This window comes from Lethenteron reissneri, chromosome 57 (genome assembly GCF_015708825.2).
Source record: "Lethenteron reissneri isolate LAM-NWPU_2019-01 chromosome 57, ASM1570882v1, whole genome shotgun sequence".
Classification (NCBI taxonomy): domain Eukaryota; kingdom Metazoa; phylum Chordata; class Hyperoartia; order Petromyzontiformes; family Petromyzontidae; genus Lethenteron; species Lethenteron reissneri.
The window spans coordinates 2422964-2446086 of NC_083835.1; the positions used below are offsets into that span (position 1 = coordinate 2422964).

General features: G+C 48.3%; 1 protein-coding gene across 2 annotated transcripts in view; it reads right to left on the reverse strand.

Annotated features, from left to right (window-relative positions):
- Positions 1–1047: 1047 nt before the first annotated feature.
- The window catches only part of LOC133357157 (RNA-binding protein FXR1-like), a 37256-nt gene continuing 15180 nt past the window's right edge, over positions 1048–23123 (reverse strand). Inside the window, exons 4-17 of one of the 2 annotated variants that reach the window (XM_061574967.1) lie at positions 23016–23087; positions 19434–19582; positions 17956–18049; positions 16502–16618; positions 15528–15698; positions 14514–14592; positions 13313–13422; positions 12713–12799; positions 8654–8891; positions 8074–8217; positions 7173–7361; positions 6260–6355; positions 3153–3241; positions 1048–2373 (exon numbers count right to left, since the gene is read on the reverse strand). In XM_061574967.1, coding sequence (XP_061430951.1) covers positions 2134–2373; positions 3153–3241; positions 6260–6355; positions 7173–7361; positions 8074–8217; positions 8654–8891; positions 12713–12799; positions 13313–13422; positions 14514–14592; positions 15528–15698; positions 16502–16618; positions 17956–18049; positions 19434–19582; positions 23016–23087 — 1875 coding nt within the window. In that variant the 3' untranslated portion in view covers positions 1048–2133. The remainder of the gene's footprint in view (positions 2374–3152; positions 3242–6259; positions 6356–7172; positions 7362–8073; positions 8218–8653; positions 8892–12712; positions 12800–13312; positions 13423–14513; positions 14593–15527; positions 15699–16501; positions 16619–17955; positions 18050–19433; positions 19583–23015; positions 23088–23123) is intronic. The other variant, XM_061574968.1, reaches the window with a different exon arrangement.

Here is a 23123-nt window from a genome sequence, read left to right on the forward strand (position 1 = left end):
CGCCCAGCCTCACGACTCGTTTTCAGAAGGTTCCTGCCAAGTTTTTGCAATTAATTGTTGCGTGTAATCGCAATTGAGTAATTAGCGGGTACATTTTTAAATCCTTTATATTAAGTTCGCTTGCTTGCTTACGACCGTGCAAATCTTTCGGTCGTTTTTTAACCCACTTCCCGTGATCCAATCGAGCTGACATTTTCCACACAGACTCGTTGTGCGTGACAATTAATGTTCGTGAAATTTTTTTCCAAAATTTTACACTTTTTAGGACAAAAATATTATATTTAATTACCAATTTCTTAATGGTGCAATGCAATCATCTGACCCATAGGTGGCAGCCATCTCAAGCCAGAGGACGAGAGGACTCTAGCGGCCACGCATATAAAGGATTTATAGTGAAAAACTTAGTTTTTACGGGTTATACTTGTTTTTCGTATTTTATTCAGACCACCAACACACCACGGCATGCCCTTTGCGAATGACATCACGGGATGCTTTGGCGTGCACTGCGAAGGCGCGTGCCTTTTATGGTGAACGCAATTGTGTCGAGGCTCAAAAGAAATTGGGTCGAGGCTCAAAAGAAAGCCATCCCTTGGTGTAGACCAATCAGTTTCAAGGACAATGCATATATTATCAGTGTGTTTTTTGTTTGCATGTTAACTGCAAGTATTGTGGTTAATGCAGACATGAATCCTTATAAAAAGGTTTCAGTTTTGTTGCCAGAAAAAAGGGGAAAACCCCTATTATTATATTTTGGTACTGGCAAAGGTGGTCTCATGATGCACTCCGCAGTATTAAAGTATTACGCAGGGCGGTCGCTAGATTCGAACCGCGAACCTCTGTCCCGGAGTCTGCATCTCACCACCATCCCCGTGCGTTAGGTAGGAGCACACCGAGCAAAGCTCGCTCCCACGAAGCCGCTTGCTTTTCTTTTACTTTTTCACTTGGCGACTGTAAAACTAAAACATACAAACAACAAAAACTCCACCAACACGTTCCGTGTACATTTTGTGCGAAGGGGAGGAAAAAAAACGACAGAAAAAGGCTCAGTTTGGTTTTAAAAAGCAATGTAATTTAATTCTCAATAATAACAGTTGACAAAAAAAACCAAAACGTAAGGGACAGAATCACTCGTCACGCGATTTTCAAATCTCTCGTTCGTTCCCCGCCAATGCTCGTCGTTACTATTACAACGCGCTAACCCCGCCCCCCCCCCCCACGTGCCACCAGGACTCCCCCAGAGCTCATCGCTTCGTGGCCGACCACCGACCACCTCAACACCTCAACGAGAGACATTCTCTCTCTTCCTCCGTTTTCTTTTTTGCTGCCCGACCCGGGGCGGGTGAAGGACCAACTAAGTCGGCGGGCGATCCGTCCTCCTCTCTTCCTCCGTGGCGAAACTAAATCCTGGCGCAAAAAACGCAACAAGTCCGCCACGCACGAAACTCTCTCTCTCTCCACCGTACCACCCCCCTCTTGCAACTTGACCGTGCGTTGCGCGCGGGCCTTTCGCTTTACAATTGTCACTTAAAACGTCGTCGTTCGCAATCTCAGCATCCACAAGAGGCCGCGCGCCTCCCGCCCCATCGCCCCGTGCCGCCGCCGCCCCCCCGAAAGGTAACAAAAACACCGTGCCGGATAGAATGAGAAATGTAACATGCAACATCATACAGCACATTTTTTTTTTTTTTACAAAGTCCTTCTTGAGCGTCACTGTTTTCCCGCGACAAAGGTTTTGTTTTTTATTTCTTCGCACGTCCCATAACGAAGCAGCATCGCCGAAATGCCAGCCTACATCCCCCCTACTTGTTAATTTATTAGTAGTAGTAGTTTCTTAACAATATACATCTGTATATTAATTCCTTATATACTTATTTTTTTTCCTCCACAAGGCACTCCTCACGTGGATTGCTTGTTTCAATTTAAAAAAAGAAGGTATTTTTTTTTTTAGAAGTACAAAAAAACGGACACGTCTTAAAAACCAATGACTCGGTTTTTTTTTCTTGCAGGGTTCACCTTCGTACTGCATTTCTCAAAGACGGAAATTTCAGGGGTGAAAAACAACTGCAACAACGGTTTGAATTACAATGTCATCTTTTGTTTCATCTCTCTTTTTTCTCTCTCTGTATCTCTCCTCTAGTCGGTGCCATTAAGCATCACGGTTTTGGTGGCTGCTGCAGCTGCAGCTGCCGCCGCTGCTACTGCTGGGGCAGCTGTCTCAACCTTCCCCTCAAACTTGTCTCCCCTCCTGGCCCCTCGCTCCCTGGATCCTCTTTGCTGCAGCTGCTTGCTGGCGCCGTTCACCGCAGCGCCGGGAGGTTTTGGCACGGCGTCTCCGCGCTCCGCAGCGCCGGCGGCGATGGCACCGCCGCGGTCCTGAGCGGGGGCAACGCAGCGCACACGTTCAGACTCGGGAGCTGACAGCAGCATGGTCCTGCCTCTCTCCCACAGCGTGTACAGGGTTTATTCGTATTTTTATTAAACCAAACTACAACTTTTTTTAAATTTCACCAGGTAAGGCCCACTTGAGCTGTCGCTCAACAATGTGGCCTATCGTGTGAACATTTACAGCGGCCAAAGACTGTAAACGCGTGATGTTGATTCAGAATGTGAAGGGAAAAACCGGAGGACCCGGAGAAAGATCCACGCGACCACGGGGAGATCGACACGCAAACTCCCAATAAACAGCAGGTGTCAGGGGTCGGGATTGAAACCGTCACCACCTCTTGTATACCAGGAGAGGTAGATTACATCTCGTCACTGTGGCACCAATATACTTTCACCACGCTGGTCTGTGCGGTTTCGTGAAGAGAGGCGATCGGACAGGTTCTGGAATCATTCACGAGCGATGTCAACTATGGCCGGGAAGCCAACTCAGGTCGCCGGGTTCATTATTTTAGACGATTACATCCTTTAGGCCAGATCACTTCATTACACAAAACCGCACAATTTGCATACAAAATCTCAACAATAATACTAAATGATGCGAGCTGGATATAAAGAATGCTGTTATACGTGTTTTTTCCCCCTGTTGTAATTCTCACACGCCACTGTTTTAACAAAAGGCATTATATGAACCTCTATGAACCACCTGGTCAATTCTGACCGTGAGGATTCATCCACCCACAGCTCCTGGGCAATGAATGAGAACTTACCTGTGCGTTAGGGGCCTTCCCAGAATCAGCGGGTGGTGGCAACTGTCTGCTCTGAGACTCGGCCCTTGAAATGTAATCTGCCACAGTCACTGCACAGGGTGGGGGGGGGGCGGGCAGGGGGTGGTGAAAAACACAACAACATTAAGATAATACTCGTGGGATTCAGACCATGCCGGGGCAGAAAACATCCTGTGCCCAAGGGTCACCTAAATGTCGCACACCCTTTACCCCCAACAAAACCCTGCGCTAATTAAGCACGTAGACCCCCGTACAGCGGAATAGCTCATTTGTAACTTTTTTGTAAGCGCCCGTGTAAAGTGTGCGAATGGTAGGAATGGGATTGTCACGTTTCTCCACCCCCCCCCCCCCCCGAGAGATGTGATGATGACTTGTCTCCACATTGAGGGTTGCAAGTTAATTCAATAGCTGGTTTATTTTGAGCCCTGGTGAATGTAGCAGCGCCATCTCGTGGCTGCAGAGCTTACGTTGACCCATTAAATGTGACGGATACACGATTCGATGTGTGAATCGCAAGGCTTAAAGATCCACGCGTATCAATGCGTACGAGCAGCGCAGCAAGCAGACGGATACAGTAATTTTCAACAAAAATTCAGCTTACCTAAAAAATGGTTACTTTCTAAAATTCAAAGATAACTGAAGTGTAAAGTCGGCAATTCTATATATACTTTCAAGTCTGAAACCAGAAACTGAGAAGGCCTTGCAGCATTACAACAACAGTGCATCGTTATGAACATGCATAATTACGGCACAGCGACAATGGCGCTCAAACGGCATGCACCACCTCGCACCGCTCCACCAACCGCCCTGGAACAAGCGTTTGTTATTATTCAAACGACCGAGTCGCTCGTCAGCAAACTACTTCAACAAACCACACACACGCGCGTGCCCGCACGTGTTAACGTTCGACGCACAACCACAACGGCGCAGCCGTGTCGTCCCGTCAACCGTCGCTAACGAATGGCGACATCGTCGCGGCGCTCCGTGGCCAACATGCATGTTGAACGCCGTACGTAGCCAACCGCGCTAATCAGAGGTGCGAAAGTCTAGCGAAGGCTTGCTGATGTGACGTCACCGAAAGGACAGCACCCTTGCGTCAGTCTCGATTGGACCAACTCCACCACCGCCCAAATGAATTGCGTTGGGGATTAGAGGGTCGCGGATAGCAGAATTTGCCCTCTACTCATATCCACCCATGTTGTATGTTGAACTTCGTTCGCACCGTAGGAAAGCCAACCTGTGCTAATCTGAGGTGTGGTGGAAGGACAACAAATTGTATTGAGTGCGACCTTATAATGTATTTGTTTGGCAACTGCCGAGGACTCGGGTCGCACCATCTACACCGTGTTCAACCACCACATTTGCAGGTCACAACACTTCCCTCACCTTTGGAATTTTATCTCATCGTCTTTTACCCGTTACACAACTTTTGACCGTGCTGTTTATTGCTGGCCGTTTGGGTGGTTTTTGGCCTTGGGGCCTGTTGCTCAGCAAGTGCGCACAACCAAAGCAAAATGCCACTCAAATATTCTTTGAAATAAATCCGACTAATCTAGCCAAACATCCCAAAAGCAAGATCCTCCTGCAAAAGACATCTTGAAACTTCCACGTTCTAGGGCAAACTAATGTTATTATGGCCAAAAACATGCCGCTTTCACAACAACATGCAGTTATCACGCTCAAAAAAGTTAGTACATGAACACGGCACACACAAGCATTTCACCAAATGAACAGCTTAAAACCACCTCGATAAAGTTAACGTTTGCGTCTCCCTGTTTCAAGTTCACCATGCCGGTTTCAGTTAAAGAGTTCTCAACAGGGGGTCACACCTGAAGCTGAAAGAAAGCCATCCCTTGGTGTGGACCAATCAGTTTCAAGGACAATGCATATATTATCATAGTGTGTGTTTTTGTTTGCATTTTGACTGCAAGTATTGTGGTTAATGCAGTTACATGAACCCTTGTAAAAAGGTTTCAGTTTTGTTGCCAGAAAAAAGGGGAAAAACCCTATTATTATATTTTGGTGCTGGCAAAGGAGGTCTAATGATGAGATTTGTAAAGTGACAAGTACGGGAGGTCCTCGTTGAATGTGCGGTGTTTACACTACAACGCGTTGTCGCTATAAGACGGTTCTTCCATTCGGGAACACTTCACAACGCGGAATGCGCACACCCCGTTATAACGCAGTTTTTGAGCGGCCGAACGACCAACTACTTTCTTGAGCTGCGTGGCTGAGCGGAGTGACACAGTACGTGGCAACGTACCCCAGTTCTCTGTCTCACCACCTTGCTGTTTGTGTAGTAAATCGTATCTCGGCAAACTTTATCTTTACATTATTTGTAGGGAAATTGTTTTCGCCAAATGCGGTTTTCGCTAAATGCAGTACTTTTCAGGAACGCATCTACTACTGCGTTAAAGGAGGAATTACTGTGTTCCTGGCCTACATTTACCCTTCCTGCCTTCTCATCTAGCGGTAACGATGACCGCGCATTATTTTGTTTCTGCATGGAACATCCATCGGCCAAGCAGCATTTCTTTAGCAAGCCCGTCCCTCCTGATTAGACTCAGAAAGTCGAAACCAGATCAGGATTTTCCCACGTAAGCAAATGCTGCTGGACAATATTGTTCCAGAAACACCACACTAAAAATGTTATCTTTATATATATGTGGAAGGACAGCACGCTTCCATAATAATTTATTTTACCCACAATGCCCATTGATAATGTACAATGAATATTTATAAGCCACACAGATCCTCCAATTACTGAAGCGGCTCAGGTTGTTATGGAAGTTCCCTCCGCCATGGTGAAAGAGGTGTTGCCAAGCCAGGAGGCGATGGGCAGTGTCAGTCATTTGCGGTCGCCAATAAAACAAACAAATCACTTCACAAATAACAAAACCGCGTGCCCGCCGACCCGCCGGAGTTGGACTGCGAGTCTGTACGGTGGTGCCGCGTGGCCGTCCATGAAGTGAGATTTTGATCGCGGCTGTGTAAAGGGGGATCGGGAATGCCGGGGGACCACCGAGTTGAGAACCCCCTTGGGTTAGCACGCACGCACGCAGCGTCTGCGGCGTCTCTCCCCCGACTACCTGGCTGCCTCTCCAGGCTCGGCGAGCTGGGCCCAGGCATTCTCCGGCGAGCGCTCCTGTTCCGTCTCTTGTTCCGCGACGGCTCCTCTCCCTCGTCTGGAGGTCGTGAACGCCGTCGGGCAAACCTCTCACCGCCGCCGTTTACACCCTCGACAGATCGCGTGCCTTGCTCGCACGGCCATTGAAAGGCTGCCCCTTTCTTGCAGGCCCAGGAATGGCCACAGAACGACGGTCCCCTCTGTGTTTTATGGGACTCGATGGGATCAGCCCCCTGTGCCATAGCTCCTCCCCCCTCCTCCCTGTCCGCTCGGTGGCCACGTGTTTATAACGCAGAATGAATGGGTCGGGCTGCAACTATTTTGAGTTGAAGGTCTTTGTTTTGGAAATATTAGGCCGCGTGCTGTTAACGCAGACAGCTGGCCTACGGTACATAGAGCGAGCATCTTATTTTTTGCGTCGACTCTGTGATCTCAAGACTGCCGTGTCGTCGGTAAAGATTTGCACGCGCTCTTCGTCCACACGTAACAATTACTCGATCGTTTAGCACGAAAAAAAATATATCCTCCTGCGATTTTAATAAAAGAACTGACGCATTCTTGCACGTCTACAAAGCATCGTTGGAAAAAATTTAACGACGTAACTTTACAGACAAGGCACAGCAGTGCGATTGTGACCATGCAACCGTAGCAGAGTAAATACCACTATAGTTTGCGCTCCTTCTATGGAGAAGGAACAGCAAATCAACACTCTCTCCTGAATCCCTCTCGTCGTTGCCAGCAGCAGACCTCGACATTGGCATCGAGCTCCTGGACCATATTGCCACTGCGCAACGATAAAACTGAACGACGCAACTTTGAATACGTTCATCGGTCTTTCAAATCACACCCCATTTGCCGAGCCGAAAGATGCTCACCGTTGCCGTTGACCGAGGTGGTGTCGGACTCGCTGACCGAGTCGATGACCACGGCGTCCTCGTCCGTGCGCCGCCTGCGGGACTGCTTCCGCCGCGGCCGGGGCCACGCATCGCTGCCGTCCGTGTCGCCCGCCCGCTCAGCATCCTCGGCGAATCCCAGCGAGTTGGCGCCCGCCGTCTCCTTTCCCCCTAAGCGTGGCGGGGGCGAGGGGGGTAGGGTGTGCACGCGCGTTGATTCACGAAACCGCGGCGTGGCGCCAGAGAGCTGGTCATGCACGAGCCAGGAAGCCGACCGTCCTAAGGACAGGTTTCAAGTTTTTTTGCCGCTCTAAAAGATACAACCTTTAAAAATAAATATTCACAAGTGTTCTTTCCATTTCGATTTAAAGCTTTCGTGACTGCAGGGATTCATCTTCTTGGTTCTTTCGGTAAAGTCACGTAGAAGGGAAATGATAAAAATAAAACATAATATTATTATTTTATTATGTTTTATTTTTATTATTTCCCTTCTACGTGACTTAGAAGGGAAATGATAAAAATAAAACATAATATTATTATTTTATTATGTTTTATTTTTATTATTTCCCTTCTACGTGACTTTACCGAAAGAACCAAGAAGATGTTCTTTCCATGTCTGAGATAGGACCATGGAAGCGGCTATCACAGAGTTACCTCTGATATCTCGTAAAGGAGTCGAACCCAACGTTTAATGCTCGGTGGTTGAATTTGGTCAAATGTCTGTTACCCTCAAATATCCTTTACAAAAACCGCTTTTAGCGCGAGCGACAGGCAGTCTCACGTCCAGGCACCGTTTGATCTCATCGGCTTCTCCCAACCAACGGAAGCCGCCGCAACCGCGCAGACTCCGCCGTGCCCGCGTACAACACCGAGTGCCGTGTACCTTGGGCAAAGGCGGCTCCCCGTGCCGCCCCACCTCGCGCCGTGGGGGCGCTGCCCCTGCCGCGCGCTGGGCCCCCGCGGCCCCGCGGCTCGTCCCGTCTCTCCGACTCTGTCTCGGACGCGTTCGAGTGCTCGGAGTTGGTTCCTTTTTACAAAGCGGAGGTAGTGGTGGGAGGGGGATGGGATGGGGCAAGCAATTAAAGAACATTGTCATTGTAACTGTCATTGTCACAATCGGCAACAGGAAGCAGTACTCCAGTAGTGCGCGATGACACAACTGTGCTCGGATATTGGCTCTGCTCACCATGGGCTGTTTGCGGATAAACCCTTTGACATATCAACTGTATAAATATAGTTTTCAAACTAATTTCTTTAGATCTGCTTTTTGTCTTTAGTTTGTTGTCCATCCCCACACCTCCGATTATACGTACATAACCCAAGTTTTGTTCGTGCTGGATCATCTCTAGGACAGTGAACGAACTACCCCCCGTTTACAGAGAAATGGACAAAGCTGACGCACGAAACGTTTCACCCTCGGGTTTGAAAAGCATCGAAGCCACACGGCGCTTGGGCGTCCTCACCGTATCCCGAGTTGTAGGCCCTTCTGGCGCGCCCGCGGCCCAGGTACGAGCGACCCCCGCGTGTCGGGCCCCCCGGTGGCGCCGAGTCATCAGCAGCGGCGGCAGCGGGCCCGGCGGGGGCGTCGGGTCGCTCGCGCTCGCCGGGACGGCCGCCCAGCAGCGCCGAGCGAGAGCCCAGCCCGATCTGACGGAGCTGCTCGTCGATCTGCAGCCGTTCCATGCGCAGCTCCTCCACCTCCTGCGCATGGCGAGACGCGGGGCGAGACGCGGGGCGTGAGGCCGACAGCGTTCGCGCAATCGACGATAAATCGTTGTCGCCATCGGTGGCGGTTATCTATCGCCCAGCTGGGCGAGAGGCCTCCGCCTCCTGTTGCCATCTCTCAACGTCCCGCGACATCACAATCCGATCTTGTACCCGCACACGAGCAGATTTCATCGGTTATGAGAGCATTATAGTTAAAAGGGAGAGTTACAAGAAAGCCGTTGGTCACGAATGTGATTACCAGCGATGCGACGTGCCCACTTCAATCGCAGGAGTAGGGCCTCACAGTGGAAACAACAAAGAGGATATTTAAGAGCATGAAGAGGATTGACTAGTGGTCTGAGATGGAATGAAAGTGAAAGAAAATTGGAGAGAAAAACAACAATAAATCTATACCATTCATTCACATTCAGTTGATCTCAGAAATAATCTAAACCAAACACATTAAGAATTTCCCAGCAATAGCAATACTCAAGATCAAACTTAAAAGTAATAAACACAAAAAAGTATTTTATCGATTACTTCTGTACAGCGTTACCGTTGTACATTTTTCATGCCAATATATGCTACAAAGACAAATGTCCCCCCCATATAGCCTTCAGCAGACTGTTAGGGCAAGTGCGCTTGCTCTCGAACACCATTCGAGGCCGGCATGGCACACGAGTGGGCGATGCAGCCAGCGCCACAGGCCTGGCAGCCTTCGTTTCCCCAGCGCTGTTTAGACAACCGCACCATATGGCAAGTCTCAGGGGAGGCCTGGGACCGGTTTAGATATTCGTCACCGATGTTGGCCGTGAGCGGGGGAATTGAGCTTCGGAGGCGTCGGGTGTGGAGCGCGGCGCGTACACGCAATATTCCCGACACGCAGTAGAAAGTTGAAGGCCCCCCCCAAAGTGTGACTTGTGGGATTTCTGAACGGGTCTAATCCGCTACATCTGTGGATTCCCACGCCCTCCACTGGCCATGCTAAGGCGAGGCGCTTAACTCGCGGATTCCTGGCGCTGTAATCTACTTTCCACTTTAATTTCCTGAGGTGCACATGAAAGTATTAGCAGTCGAAATGACCAGTGTCAAATTTAACACCGCTGAGAAGAGGGCATCAAGTCAACGCGAGCCATAGCTTAAGCCGTTGTGAGACAAACGATCTCTGAGCAAGTGTATCGTGTTTGTTTTGTTTAACCGGATGAGAACATGAGAGCTGAGGATCGGAGTCTCATTTGAAGCGGTGACTTGGGTCGCCAAAATGACAAAGTGCGAAAACAAACAAAGTAAAGCGCAGGAATGACGCAAATAGAAATCGGCGCAAAAAGAACAGTGTCAGATTTAAAAGAACAAAGGTCTAGAATTGAAGCTTTCATGACTGCACACATTATACTCATTGTTTTTTTTTTCGGTAAAGTCACATATGTAGAAATAAAATAACATTTTAATAAATTAAAATAAATCACGACGTTTCGAACGCAACACAAGCGCTCATCGTCACCAATTGATGAGCGCTTGTGTTGCGTTCGAAACGTCGTGATTTAATTGAATTTATTAAAATTTTATTTTATTTCTATATACGTGACTTTACCGAAAAAAACCAACGAGTATAAGAACAAAGGAATTGCACAAATATGTTAAGTTACAAATTCCCTGTCGTGCAAGTCGGCTCGGGGCAGAATATTTGTTCGACTGATCGTGGTACAATTACAAAATCAAGCTCGAGGAAACATTAAACAGATCTACGGAGTTAAATCGAGAGAAAATTTAATATCTGTAACGATTCACCCCCCAACGGGATTTCATGAATTGCTGAGTTTCCGGATCGAGATTTGATTCTAGTCCAAGTCGCCTTTATAACTTTACGGTGAACAAAACATTCTAGCAGCTGCTGGGGATCAATGTGAACCCAATTAAATACCATTGACATAAACATCGTCAGCCAAACCAAAACGTCCACACATTGGCCAAGCATCTCAACCACACTCACTGTCCATTACCATGCCACACAATACTATAAATAACAAGCAACCCTTGTACACACTCCAAGCCTCTCTCTCTACACCGTGTCACCACATGGGGAACGATGGACTGCACCTCACCACGCCGGTTTGGTGAAACTGGCTATGCGCTCAAGACCAGTTCATATTACCACTCGCCACTGAAGTCAAACCGAGGCTGCAGTGTGCTAACCACCGCACTCACCGCCCTCACCCATCCTAAACGATTGAAACAGACGGACGAGCGAGCGAGTGAGCGAAGGAACAAGGCGTGTACGTTTACACAGCCCAACTGCGTAGGCTTGCAGTGGCGGCGGCCTCGTGCGGCGAGAGACTACGACACGTGGTCGCCCGGCCTCTGCTGAGACTGTAACGGACGAGACACAGGCCTCAACGACAGGTGGTGGTGCCGGGGCTATTTTCAGAATCACATAGCTCAGGGGGCACCCGCTTCGCTGAATCGGTTGAAAATGTGTCGTGGGTGCAAGATATACTCGCCTCCCTCCCTCCCTCCCCGTCCTTTGACTGCCAAGCGCTTTTGAGGAATTTCGGTGGCTTTTATTTAGCTCCCGTCGCTATTAAAAGCGGCCCTGATGGTGCAGTGTTAATGTCGACGAGAGAAATGTATAGTTCGAAGAAAGTTAAAATTATGTTTCTAACTGTACGACCTATCGCGGGGATATCCAAGGGCTGACTGATGTACCTTTGAGATTTAACGTACAGCACGGTGAGATATGGTCAAACAACCCCCCATAACCGACATGGCGTAAGGAGACCTTCATCCAGCAGTGGAATGATAAAGGACTGTATATTTTGTGTCTCCTTCAGAAAGTACGTACTTTGTAATATACTGCATTATCATTCTTGCGATTTAAATACATATTTAATGTTTTACTGTGCATTCAGCATAATAAACACCACCATTGTACAATGAACCTCACTTGTTTTTCAGGAGGACCTTAACTATTATCATTATTTCTGGGATGTAGGAAAGAAAGAAAAAAGGAAAAACCCACAGCACCCGGAGAAAATCCACATCAATTCACGGCCTCTCTACGGACAGCAGAGTCACACGGCACGACGTTGAACGTCTAAGTTGGGTACAGGGGACAGACCCATCCTTTATAAGGTCACACATTACACACAAAGCGCTTGCCACAAACGAACCAAAATACCTTGCCGATCTCGTCAAGGAGCGTATCATCATGCATCCTCATAAGCAGCGGCTTTTGGCTAGCCATCGAACAAAGACGGTCACTGCATCACGCTCGCTTTCAAACACGCTTCTGCGGCCGTCTGGAACGCTCTTCCATCCGATTAGGAAGCCACTGGAGGCTATCCACATCTAGATTGAAAGCTCATTTCTTTGACGGTGCTTTTTGTGTTTAAGATTGTTGTCAATCTCGATTTGAAGATTGTTGTCCTTCCCCACACCTCCGATGAGCACAGTTGGCTATGTACAGTGCGAAAGTTCAAAGTACATACATAGAAGGGTCCATCTCACACAACATCTACACTGCACCCCCTCTCCCCTCCACCGCTTTAACTGCGTCTGCAAGCAGACGATTCTCGCCCCCGTGCTGAAAAATAATCTGGGAGCTGGCCTTGATCAAGTTACGCAACCACCGTGAGCACGTTGCTCTTCGTGCAGCGATGAGCGAGTACGCGCGCCTACACCGAGATAATGAATCCCGGCTATAACCGAGAACCGGGCGCAATAAAATCTTGGGTTTGCTGCGACACATCACGACCGCTGGAGACGTTGTTTGATGTTGCGTTGGCGCGGCAATCCCCGCGTGTCGCGTGCTCGGGTACCTTGAGATAAGAGAGGTGATACTCCAGCAGAACGCGTGCATTGCTCAAATTCTCCTTGGTCCCGACGAAGGTAAACGGCACCATTCCCTGTTGGCAGCAGCAGCATCAGACGACAAGGATTAGCGAATTCGGTGCTGTGTCGGTGCAGCCACCAGCATCATCGCAATCGCCGCCACTATCATCACCGCCGCAATCAACAGTTGGGTCCATCATCACAACAGTACTGTCTTTGATACCACAGTCAAGAGCACTGTCATCATCACCACCACCACAGTCAACAGCATGATCACCACCACTAATCAAGAGTGCTGCTTCAATACAATCACAAATCACCATGTTAATAACTGTAAATTACCAGCATGACCACCACCAGTATCAGTTATCACCATCACATTATTTCATAATCACATCATCTCCAGGGCCACTATTCTTATCGGCTCCTCGACACGCTTGAGGGGGGTTCTTCAGAACCACAAGAACCAAGATAGGTTCGGGGGGGAACCTGGGGGGTCTTCAGAGCATGTCAGGATCATTCAGGAGGTCTTTACCCGCAATCTCCGTGTCATCAAGAGAGCATTTGGGGCACTAAGAGGGCCTCACCTCTTCGCGCGTATGCTTCTTGGTGTCATCGCCCTCAATCTTGACCCGCACAACGCCGGATTTATCGACGATCTCCTGGATTGCTTTGCCATTTTTACCGATCACCTTGCCTGACAGAGAAGACCAAACACAAGTTACGTTAATCTGGAGCACAATCCAGCCGCAAAAAGTTGTTCGTTTAAATTACTCGACGATGGGCGGATCGGTGCATCGGTGGGTGAGTGGGTCGGTCGGTGTGTGGGTGGGTGGGTGCGTCGTGCGTGGGTGGGTGGGTTTGGTGGGTGGGTGCGTCGGTGCGTGGGTGGGCTCGCGAAACCATCCGGGCTAAAAATGTCCACACATACACATCAAATAGGAAATGTACATGAATAGAAAAGCCATATATAAATAGGAAAGAGGGCAACATGAATTGCATAAACAAAGTGGAATTTAATCTACCGGCCTGTTCAATTACAGCATGTTCAAATTAAAATAAAAAGTGTAAGCCTTACATGGTCTCACCAGCAAAGGCGTGGCCGGTTAAACAAAATTTACCGAATAACCGTCCTCTGCGGGCATGGACTGTCCACAAAATAATATTACGGCAGACTGCAGGAAAGGCTCAGATGCCGATAACATTATTATTTCCAGCCACTAATGACTGTGATGAGCAGCAGAGGTCACGCAGCAAAATCAATTGCACTGTACTTTTATGCTCCCATGGGGGTTCTATTAAAACACATCACTCGGTCGGTAAGTTGGGGTTTGTGAAGCAGTGGCCCAGGACCTATTCAGATTGCGATGGCCACCGATGATAGCTGTGGCCAAGAATTGAAGTCGGGTTTCCGAACTCGTAGCAGCAACATTTGCACGATGATCCACTAGCCCTCGCTGCCTATAAAGATGCCGGGTTACAGGCCGCGTGCGTAGCCACCACCGCTGCCCAGCTAATCATGACGTCACCGCCGGCGTTTCGCGCTGAAGGTCTAACGGCTGCACCCTTGACACCGTCATAAAAGGGGGGCAACGGGCATGGTTAGAGGGCCATGGAGGCTGTTCCCAAAACAATGCGGGTTCAACGCTGCTCTTGAGAAAAAGCCCCGGGGATTAATCTCCAAATCAGCCGACCCTGTTGGCACCCACAGCGCTAGCGCTGAGCGGCAACGGTTGCATCCGTGGGAGCTGGGTCAACGCGTAGCAGGAGGAGATAATTGTTTCTCACCGACAAACAACCTTGGAACTTGCACGGAGTCCTCGGTGAACTCGAGCATACTGCGCGCCTGTCTCACGGCCTCCGGGGTCTGCGGAGCGACGGAGGGAGAGTCGTACGCTCAGTACATCGTCGTCGTCAATCATCATCATCAGCAACGTGGCACATTATTGTTACATTTTCATACTTGATACAGATGATCTGCGCTGTGGATATAAAGAACGCTTGCATGGTTTATTTCTTAAAAGGACTTTAAAATCGAATCAAGGTTTCGCCACGCCTCTGGGTGTCATGGAGGACGTTTGACGGTACTTCACCACGCTGCGGGTCAGCACAGGATGGTGATGGGGGGGGTGCAGAGTTGGCAGCATAGAACAGTACAACAATGCATGTTGCTGCAGTGCCCTCTTCTATCCAACACATACACCCCCCTCTTGTGCTTAGCTTGCGAGATTGTGAAGGGATTGAAGCACATTTCTGGTTATTTGATTGTTCGTTAATCACCACTTGGGCCAACTTTTAACTTTTTATTTATAGTGGAAAGAGACACTATGCCCCCAAATCAATGATCATTTCCAATGGTTCAGCTGTTTTTTTTCTTCCAGATAAAATAAAAATTGGCAGGAAAGAGTTTTTATTTTCTTGGTTCTTTCGGTAAAGTCACGCAGACAGAAAATAAAATTCCAATAAAAAAAGTAATTTAAATTAAAAATAAAGGCAAAAAAACCACGACGTTTCGATCTACATGAATTTACCGAAAGAACCAAGAATATGAATTCCTGCATTCAAGGAAGTTTGAAGTCTAAATACCATATAGAGCCACTCACTACCAAGCACCTTTGGTGCATGGATTTTACATATGGTTATAGATTAATTTGAGTTTGTACACATAAATAACATATTTTTGCTGTCATGTACTTATTCATTTCTAGATATTTATACATATCGATTTTTTCCCCTCTTTATTTTTCCACCCCACCACCCACCCCCCCTCCCGGTCACGCACACACGCCGCAAGTACCGCACCTCGCCGAAGATGCGGAAGGCTCCCCCCTCCTCGTCGAGCTCGATGGCCGAAACGCCGGACACACGGCGAGCCGCCTGGATGTTGGCGCCGTGCGCGCCGATCGCCAGGCCGATGAGATCGTCGCGCACCGAAAACTCCTCGCGGAATGCCGCCGCCAGCTGCCGCGTCGTCTGGAGTGCAGACACGCACACGCGCGCACACACACCGTTCGGGTGAAGGTCCAGCCCCTGCAAATCGCTCGCTCACTCGGCCGCTGAAGTAACGAGGGATACTTATACACAGTTCTACACAGTGGTGAGTGGCCCAAGCCGGTCAGACGTCTTGGAAGAGGTGGAAAAACCCACACTTTACCCCACCACACATCGACTATGGTGTATCCATCTACACTACTGGGTGGACGAAGACGGGAAGATTTAAGGAACGCGACTTATCGCATCAGTTCTAGATTTGAAGCTTTCGTGACAGCAAGGATTCATATTCTTAGGTTTTCATCGGTAGCCACGTAGGTAAAAAATTATAATAAAATAAAAATAAATGAAAATAACTAAATTAAATCACAACGTTTCGGAGGCAACACAAGTCTCCGTCTTCAAGTGGGACCGTCACAGCCAAATTTACTGTATCAAGTATTTACTGTATCAAGTAACACTTGATACAGTAAATTTGGCTGTGACGGTCCCATCTGAAGACGGAGACTTGTGTTGCCTCCGAAACGTCGTGATTTAATTTTGTTATTTTCATTCATTATTACTTCATTATCATTTTTAACCTACGTGACTTTTTTCACTAAAAAACCTAAGAATATTATCGCATCAACTGCTACGCAGAGCAGATCAAATCGAACTGGTGGCCTCTGGATTGCAAGTCGAGCGTATTGACCATTATTCACGACAACGGGGTACGCGGTGCCCACCCCCCCCGCGTGTTTTGCAAACCCCCCCCAGCTGCAGCAGACACCTCCCCCCCTCATCACCTCCAGCTGCTTGGTGGCCTCCTGGTTGCGCGCCAGCAGCAGCAGCTTCGTGCGGATGCTCCTGAAGTGCATGTCGCTGAGCAAGCCCGCACGCTTAACCGTCGACTCGCACGTGGACTGCGTGATCACAAACAACGAGGAAATTACAGCTCAGTGAGCAGCAGCGCAGGGTCAGAGAAAGCACAGCGGTTTTTATTGGTAAGTACCGAAGGTTCCTTCTGGATGGATCAGCAGATGGATGAATGTTGTTTTTTAGTGATTTGTCTTTTTGTATTGTTTGTTGTTTAAACGTTGTGATGTGCCCGAGCGGACATCTGTGAAAAAAGATGTTTACAGCTCATTGGATTCCTCCCGTACAACTACATATTTTGATTCTGTTTTAATTTGGAAATATTTGCATTGTCAAGTTTGCATTCACGCGGAGCCTTTTGTACACAAAGCTCGCGAGCGCTCCGCGCCAGAAGCAATCTGCATAAATTACAGCAACTCTCCAATCGACTTGCAATAGACACGTGTCACTAACTGACCACTCGCGGGACTCGCACGGAGCTGTGGCGCAGCAGGCCGTGCACCGCATTACGAATCTGGCAAACCCCGAGTTCGTTTCCCGGCCACGGCCAACACCGGTGGCAAACCGGTACCAGGGAATCCCTCCGCCAACCTCGCATTGACCAGCGCGGTAAAGTATGGATAAACCACCCCCCCCCCAACCCCCATGACTGACACGATGTGAGAAGGCTGTGACTTAGCAGTGGATTGACAAACGGCTGTAGCTGAATATTGTTTTATATGTACAGCATTTCCTGTGCTTGTATGAGGATGGAGCCAGCACCACACAAATGCTGGGATCTTATAGCCGAGGCATGTTCGTTTAGCCCCCTCTATCAATCCACAGAACTGCTTGGACATGTGGTGGTTGGTCATGGAAGCTACTTGGTAAAACTAATGCAATATTCTCCTGCCAGGAGCCCACAGATGGGATGGAATATAGTTTCAAGTTTAATTTGTTTTAACAGGTGAGAATGCAGGCCAGACTGACTGAAAGTAATTTTTACACAACCCAGGGGATTGAATTTTTTCAGCAGTATTAATTAAAGACAAGCGAACTCTGGACCGGTTTCGACACGCAGTGTCTCATCAGCAGTCAGGCTCGCTTCAATCAATGCCGATGAACTGCCAATGTCCGAGGCAAGGATGCTTCCGCTTTACACATTTGGTCGCAGTTTAGTACAAAATTGTATATTGATGCATAACACATAATAATAATGAGCGTCATTGTGGAGAATATATGGTCAAACGGAATTTCGACACGGCGGGGCTTCCTTGAGTGAATAAATGGCACAGACACATCTGCCATTAGGGAGTCCCTCAGGCAAAAATAAATCGAGCCAAGACACCCGTTACGTTATCGACACAACACGAACGCAAGTGGCGGGTGTCATTGAAGAACTCACCATGACGACGAGGCTGCTGCTCTCGGTGTCAAACACGACAGAGTTGGCTCCGATGGCCTTCTTGAAGTCTCTGTGAGTGGCTTCATCCACACACCTGGGTGCAGAATGACACGCGCGGGCACAGCAGAGCCATAACGGACAGCTACTCGTGCATTGCTCGGCAATAGAAAATGGCAGCAGGACGATTCGTCACAATGTTACCTTTTTACGGCGTTTAACGAGATATGTTGTATCACACCGTGTAGCGTTAATGTGAAATCCCGATTAAATCGTTTCCACTAAACATTTGAGCTTTACGGAAACCTGAACCTCACATTTTTAATCCTCACCATTTATCAAATGCACGCCACGGGTAACGATTTCAACAACGTTTTAATACAGACGTGGGGAGATGGACTGCAATAACACAAGAAATACATTGAACTGCACAATTGCATTGTGAAAACTGTCACAACTCAACAATGCAATATAATTTACGGGATAACAATAAAAAAAATAAAGACTTGAATAGGTGACCAACGGCAGGATGGAATACTTTTAGACATCTGAATGTCAGACTCAGACTTTATTTGCTCAGCTGGTGAGATCCCATTGAGCTAAGCAGCTCTGTTACAGGGATGGCTACAGCCCAGGATATTCGGCAGTGGCGGCAGTAACAGGAGGACATCGCAGGGTGAGAATATGCAACTAACAGGAGCAAGGAAAATATTTTACACGAAACAATCAGATAATAATAAACATCAATTTGCCCGTGGAAGAACGTTTTCAATGTGTGCACATTGTCAGCCGTGACGTGTGGATCAGAAACGCGGACACTGACAAAACAACAAAACTTAAAAGACGTGTAAAACAGCGTGTCGAAAAGTACGCGTGGAATTTAGTTTGTTGTTCGTCCCCCGTACCTCCGATTAGCACGGTTGGCTACGTACAGTGTGAAAGAAGTTCAACATACAGACACACAAGCCACGAGAAAGACTGGTGATAGAATTGCAGCCCAAGGTGGGAGAGCGCTGGAAAGTACAACCACAGTAGAGAATCGTAGTGCCACGAGATGATTAGAAACGGTGACAGTGTGGGGGATGCCTTAGTCTAACGGTGGCAGGACCACAGCTGATGATAGTGAAAAGAGCAAAACTCAATTAGACTTCTTATTAAGCACCCGATTTCCAGGCACATCACCTGATTAAGCTCAAAGCAGTGAGGGAAAGGTCACCGGTACACCGATATCAATTCAGTCGTGAAAAGTCTTAATCCACCGGTTGAGGAGCTTTATCGGCCAGAATTTGATCAATACATCAGCGCGTGTAAATTATGTTTAAACGTTACAATTTTATCGGGTGGTTGAGGGTTAAATGGCAATATTTTTGTTATAACACTACCTACACCAAGTGATATAACCCTAAAAGACAAACACGGAGCAAAACGAAATGGGTTCGCGTCTTTCGCGACGTGCGTTGTGTTTTTTCTTTTCCACTCACGCTTGCCGCAAGTCCTCCGGGACAGGGATGCTGAACTTGCGAAAGCTGTTCTTGCCCACGGGGTTGTTGGGGTTCACGGGCCTGAGGCGCTCCACTGTCACGATCTCGTTGTACGTCGCGTCGCAGGCCGCGTACTCGATCACGTAAAACTGCACAGGAAGAAGCGGCGGTGGCGGCCACACGACAGAGCGCTTCACGTCACGACGAGAATAACACCAGAGTTTCTTCGACCACACGGCGCGAGCACAGACGTGGATGGTCTAACATTTGCAAGTTGCGCCAGTCCAGTGGTTTTTTCAAACTCCCTCCTTGCGACCCCTCCCACCGTGACGCCCCTGCCCCCCCCCCCCACCAGTGTGCCACTTATTGAGAATTGCCAACGTTTTCCCCATTCACGTTTAAGTGACACCGCTGCATAACACTATGTTTGTGGACACCGACAAGCTGCACCCATCACGGAAGGATCGCCAAGAGGCCTGGCGTTCGATAAACACTCACCTAGTCTGACGGTGCAATTAATCCGCAAGAAAATTACCTAGTTAGGCAAAGCTTAAATGGCTAACTCAGTAGTTAACAAGGCTGGCGAGCTTGGCAAGGAAATTTCCGCCCGACAGTTTTACACAATGTTGGAGCTTCTTCCGGCTCGGACCCTCAAAATGAAATTTAAGAAACAAATATGCAAAACAAAAACGCTCGTGGTCTGCCGAACTCAATAACATCGACGACTAGGGGCCAGGCTCGAGGCTGTAAACAATAAGCAGCACAGAGGCAAGTGGCTGGCACACGAGTTCGCTCTTTGAGTGCGTCACATCAAAAGCGTGGCGTCACCACCATCAGACCCGGGGGTCAATCAATATTAGACGGGTGTCAATCGTAATGAATCGCAATCCCGGTGGAATTGCAAACTTACCTGCTAACAATTCCGCCGTACTTGTGGTTATATTTGACCCTCGGCCTGATTCCTACAGGCTCGTGGGTGTTTTTAACGACCCTGCACCGCTGTACAACACTCTTTGGAAGTCCCCCTAAGCAGTATGACGCAAACAGCGGCATGCGTTCATTGGCCATGTGGCTAATTCATACGGAACCGCATTGATTAGCCCATTTATTGAGGACAAGGTGTATTAATGGGCCTCTTTAAATCAAGTTACATCACAGCTCTTAATACTGCTGCGTAGGTTCTCAGCTGTGCTGTACAGCCCTTCGATGTGCTTTTGGATCGTGCCTGAGTGATCTGTTCGCAATTAAGAAGCCCCCAAGCAGGTGGAGCGAAACGTCGAACTTCGTGCAGAGCAACGAGTGGTACAACCTGAACACCCAGGGTGGAGGAGCTGCGGGTGGTGGGTGAGCTGCACGACCATTAATGCTTTGGCGTTTTACTCGTTCCAAGAAACAGCACCCAGCTTTCATTTGAGACAAAGAATGGAATGGCGACCATTCTTTCGAGGTGTGTGCGTGTATATACGTGTATATACACGTATATACACGCACACACCAAGACAGCATTTATAATACATACATTTATATACAGTAACACATGCACACACGGCAACCGAATAGTCATATATATGTATCCATGTCACCGCTATTGAATAACAAATCGGGTGATAAAATGGTTTAACGCATAAATAAATCACGCAAGTGAACGTAGATTATTATTATTTTTGTTCTACCACAGACATTCGTGTGCAGAGAGAGGATGCTGCTGCTGCCGCGGTGTAATGATCGGCACACCGGACTCACGACGCAGAGGTCGCGAATTCGATTCGATCTCCCGGCGGCGGCGGCAGTTGAAACGAGCGGCAAGTTTCACAAATCACGAGTGGTGGTGCGGGGGGGGGGTGTGACAACGTTTGGGTAGTCCAGCCAGCATGGAAGGGAAGGCCAAAAATACCCTCTAGAGCAGCGGCTCTTAGCCTGGTGTGCACGTATCCCCTGGGGGTACGAGACGTGGCCAGATTTTTTTAGAAGGTAATAATCGAAAACACAAATTAGGCACGGCACATAAGTACAACTTACTTTGTTTAATCAAACCTATATATATGAACAATATACTGTTTTACTACGATTGAGAACCAAAGGGATGCAAGGCTGCAGTAAAGGTTAAGAATCACTGCTCTAGAGAGGGGCTCTCTAGAACTACGTCTATTGGAGGGGCTTCCACCAGCAGTGGGGCGGTGCGAGTAATTGGAGGGCCACGCCTTCACCTTTTTATACAAAGCCGGTAGAAGAAATGCATCAAGAAGTTCCCGACAAGCAAGGTGGAGGCTTCACAAAGAATACGTTGCTCAACAGCAAATAAAATGACAAGACAATGACGAGGATGTATATGATGGTGAGGATGTATACGATGGTGAGGATTATGGTGACGATGACGACAGTTGCGCATTGACCTTCCATAGGGCAGAGCTATCCGCGGTGGAGGAAATATGCACCGGACACATCACCGACGCTCTAAAGCCGCGGAGGTGCAAGTCAGGACACGTGCCGAAAAACACCGATTGATTTTTTTTACCCAACGCCGAGACGCTTCTAATGACTGCACAATGATGAACCGCGCTGCCCTGCTTTGTATGTGCCCTTTGACAATAGACTGCTGGACGCAGGTCAGAGGTTAACATGTGCATACTTCACCAGGTTGGTCAGTATGGGCTGGTGAAGGCAGGGAAGCGTAGATATTTGAGCACAGAAGTACAGTACGCAATATGGGTTTTTGCTACACTGCACTCTGCCACCCACCGAGTTTCCCTGCATTAACCGCCCTGCGTCACAGTGGTCTACACATACGACATTACAGTCGCTAACCCTCACCGACCGGACAATGCCTACTATATGAAGATTATTCAAATGAAAAATCCGAATCAGAGGGTTTTGCTTAAATAGGTTTACAAAAGTGAACAGGAGTGAACACATTTTTGTTTTAGCCCGATGGCTTTTCTGGAGGCCTATTGGCCAAGAGGGGATTTTTATTGTAACTAAAGTCCTTTCATTTTTAGTAAATTAATACATGCAGTGGCCTTTCTTGAAGCATATTTTAAGCTAGTAAAACTTAAATCATTAAGCTCTATGTGCAGACAGGTCCGAGGCATTTTTGATTTGTGCCATACTCGGGGCAGCAGGAGTTGAATGCGGTCTTCCCATTGCCTACTTCAAGTCCAGGATGGACCATGAACAATAAACAACACTATTGTGTGTGTATTGTGAGTTGGCATCATGGGGAGCACAGGTGATGCATCTATTAGTCATCTCAAGCAGTAAACCTAGAACACCTGGGTCTGTCCCATCATCTCCTGTCAGCGAGCCTCCTACCCTTCACGTGGCCTCAAAGTGCACCTAGCTTGGCACAAACGACGTGGTGACATCACCGCCACTTAGTGGCAGAAAGAAGGGTGTGAAAAGGTAAGCAGCGAGAGTGATGGTGCAGTGGTTCGTGAAACTGCATCAATCCCAAGCAGCGCGAGTTAAATTTCGGCCATCGACTGAAAGTTGAATCAAATAAAAAAAACATCAGGCAAAAGCGGTTTTCGCACTCGATGCTCACATTCACACCACGCCAGGAGGCGGATTCCACCAAGTCCTTACCTCGCCCTTCATCATCCGCACGCGCGCCAGCCACCACCCGCACGGCTCATTCTCGTTGGCTCTGGAGAACACCTGCGAGGGTGCGAAAGCAAAACCGTGAGCGCATTC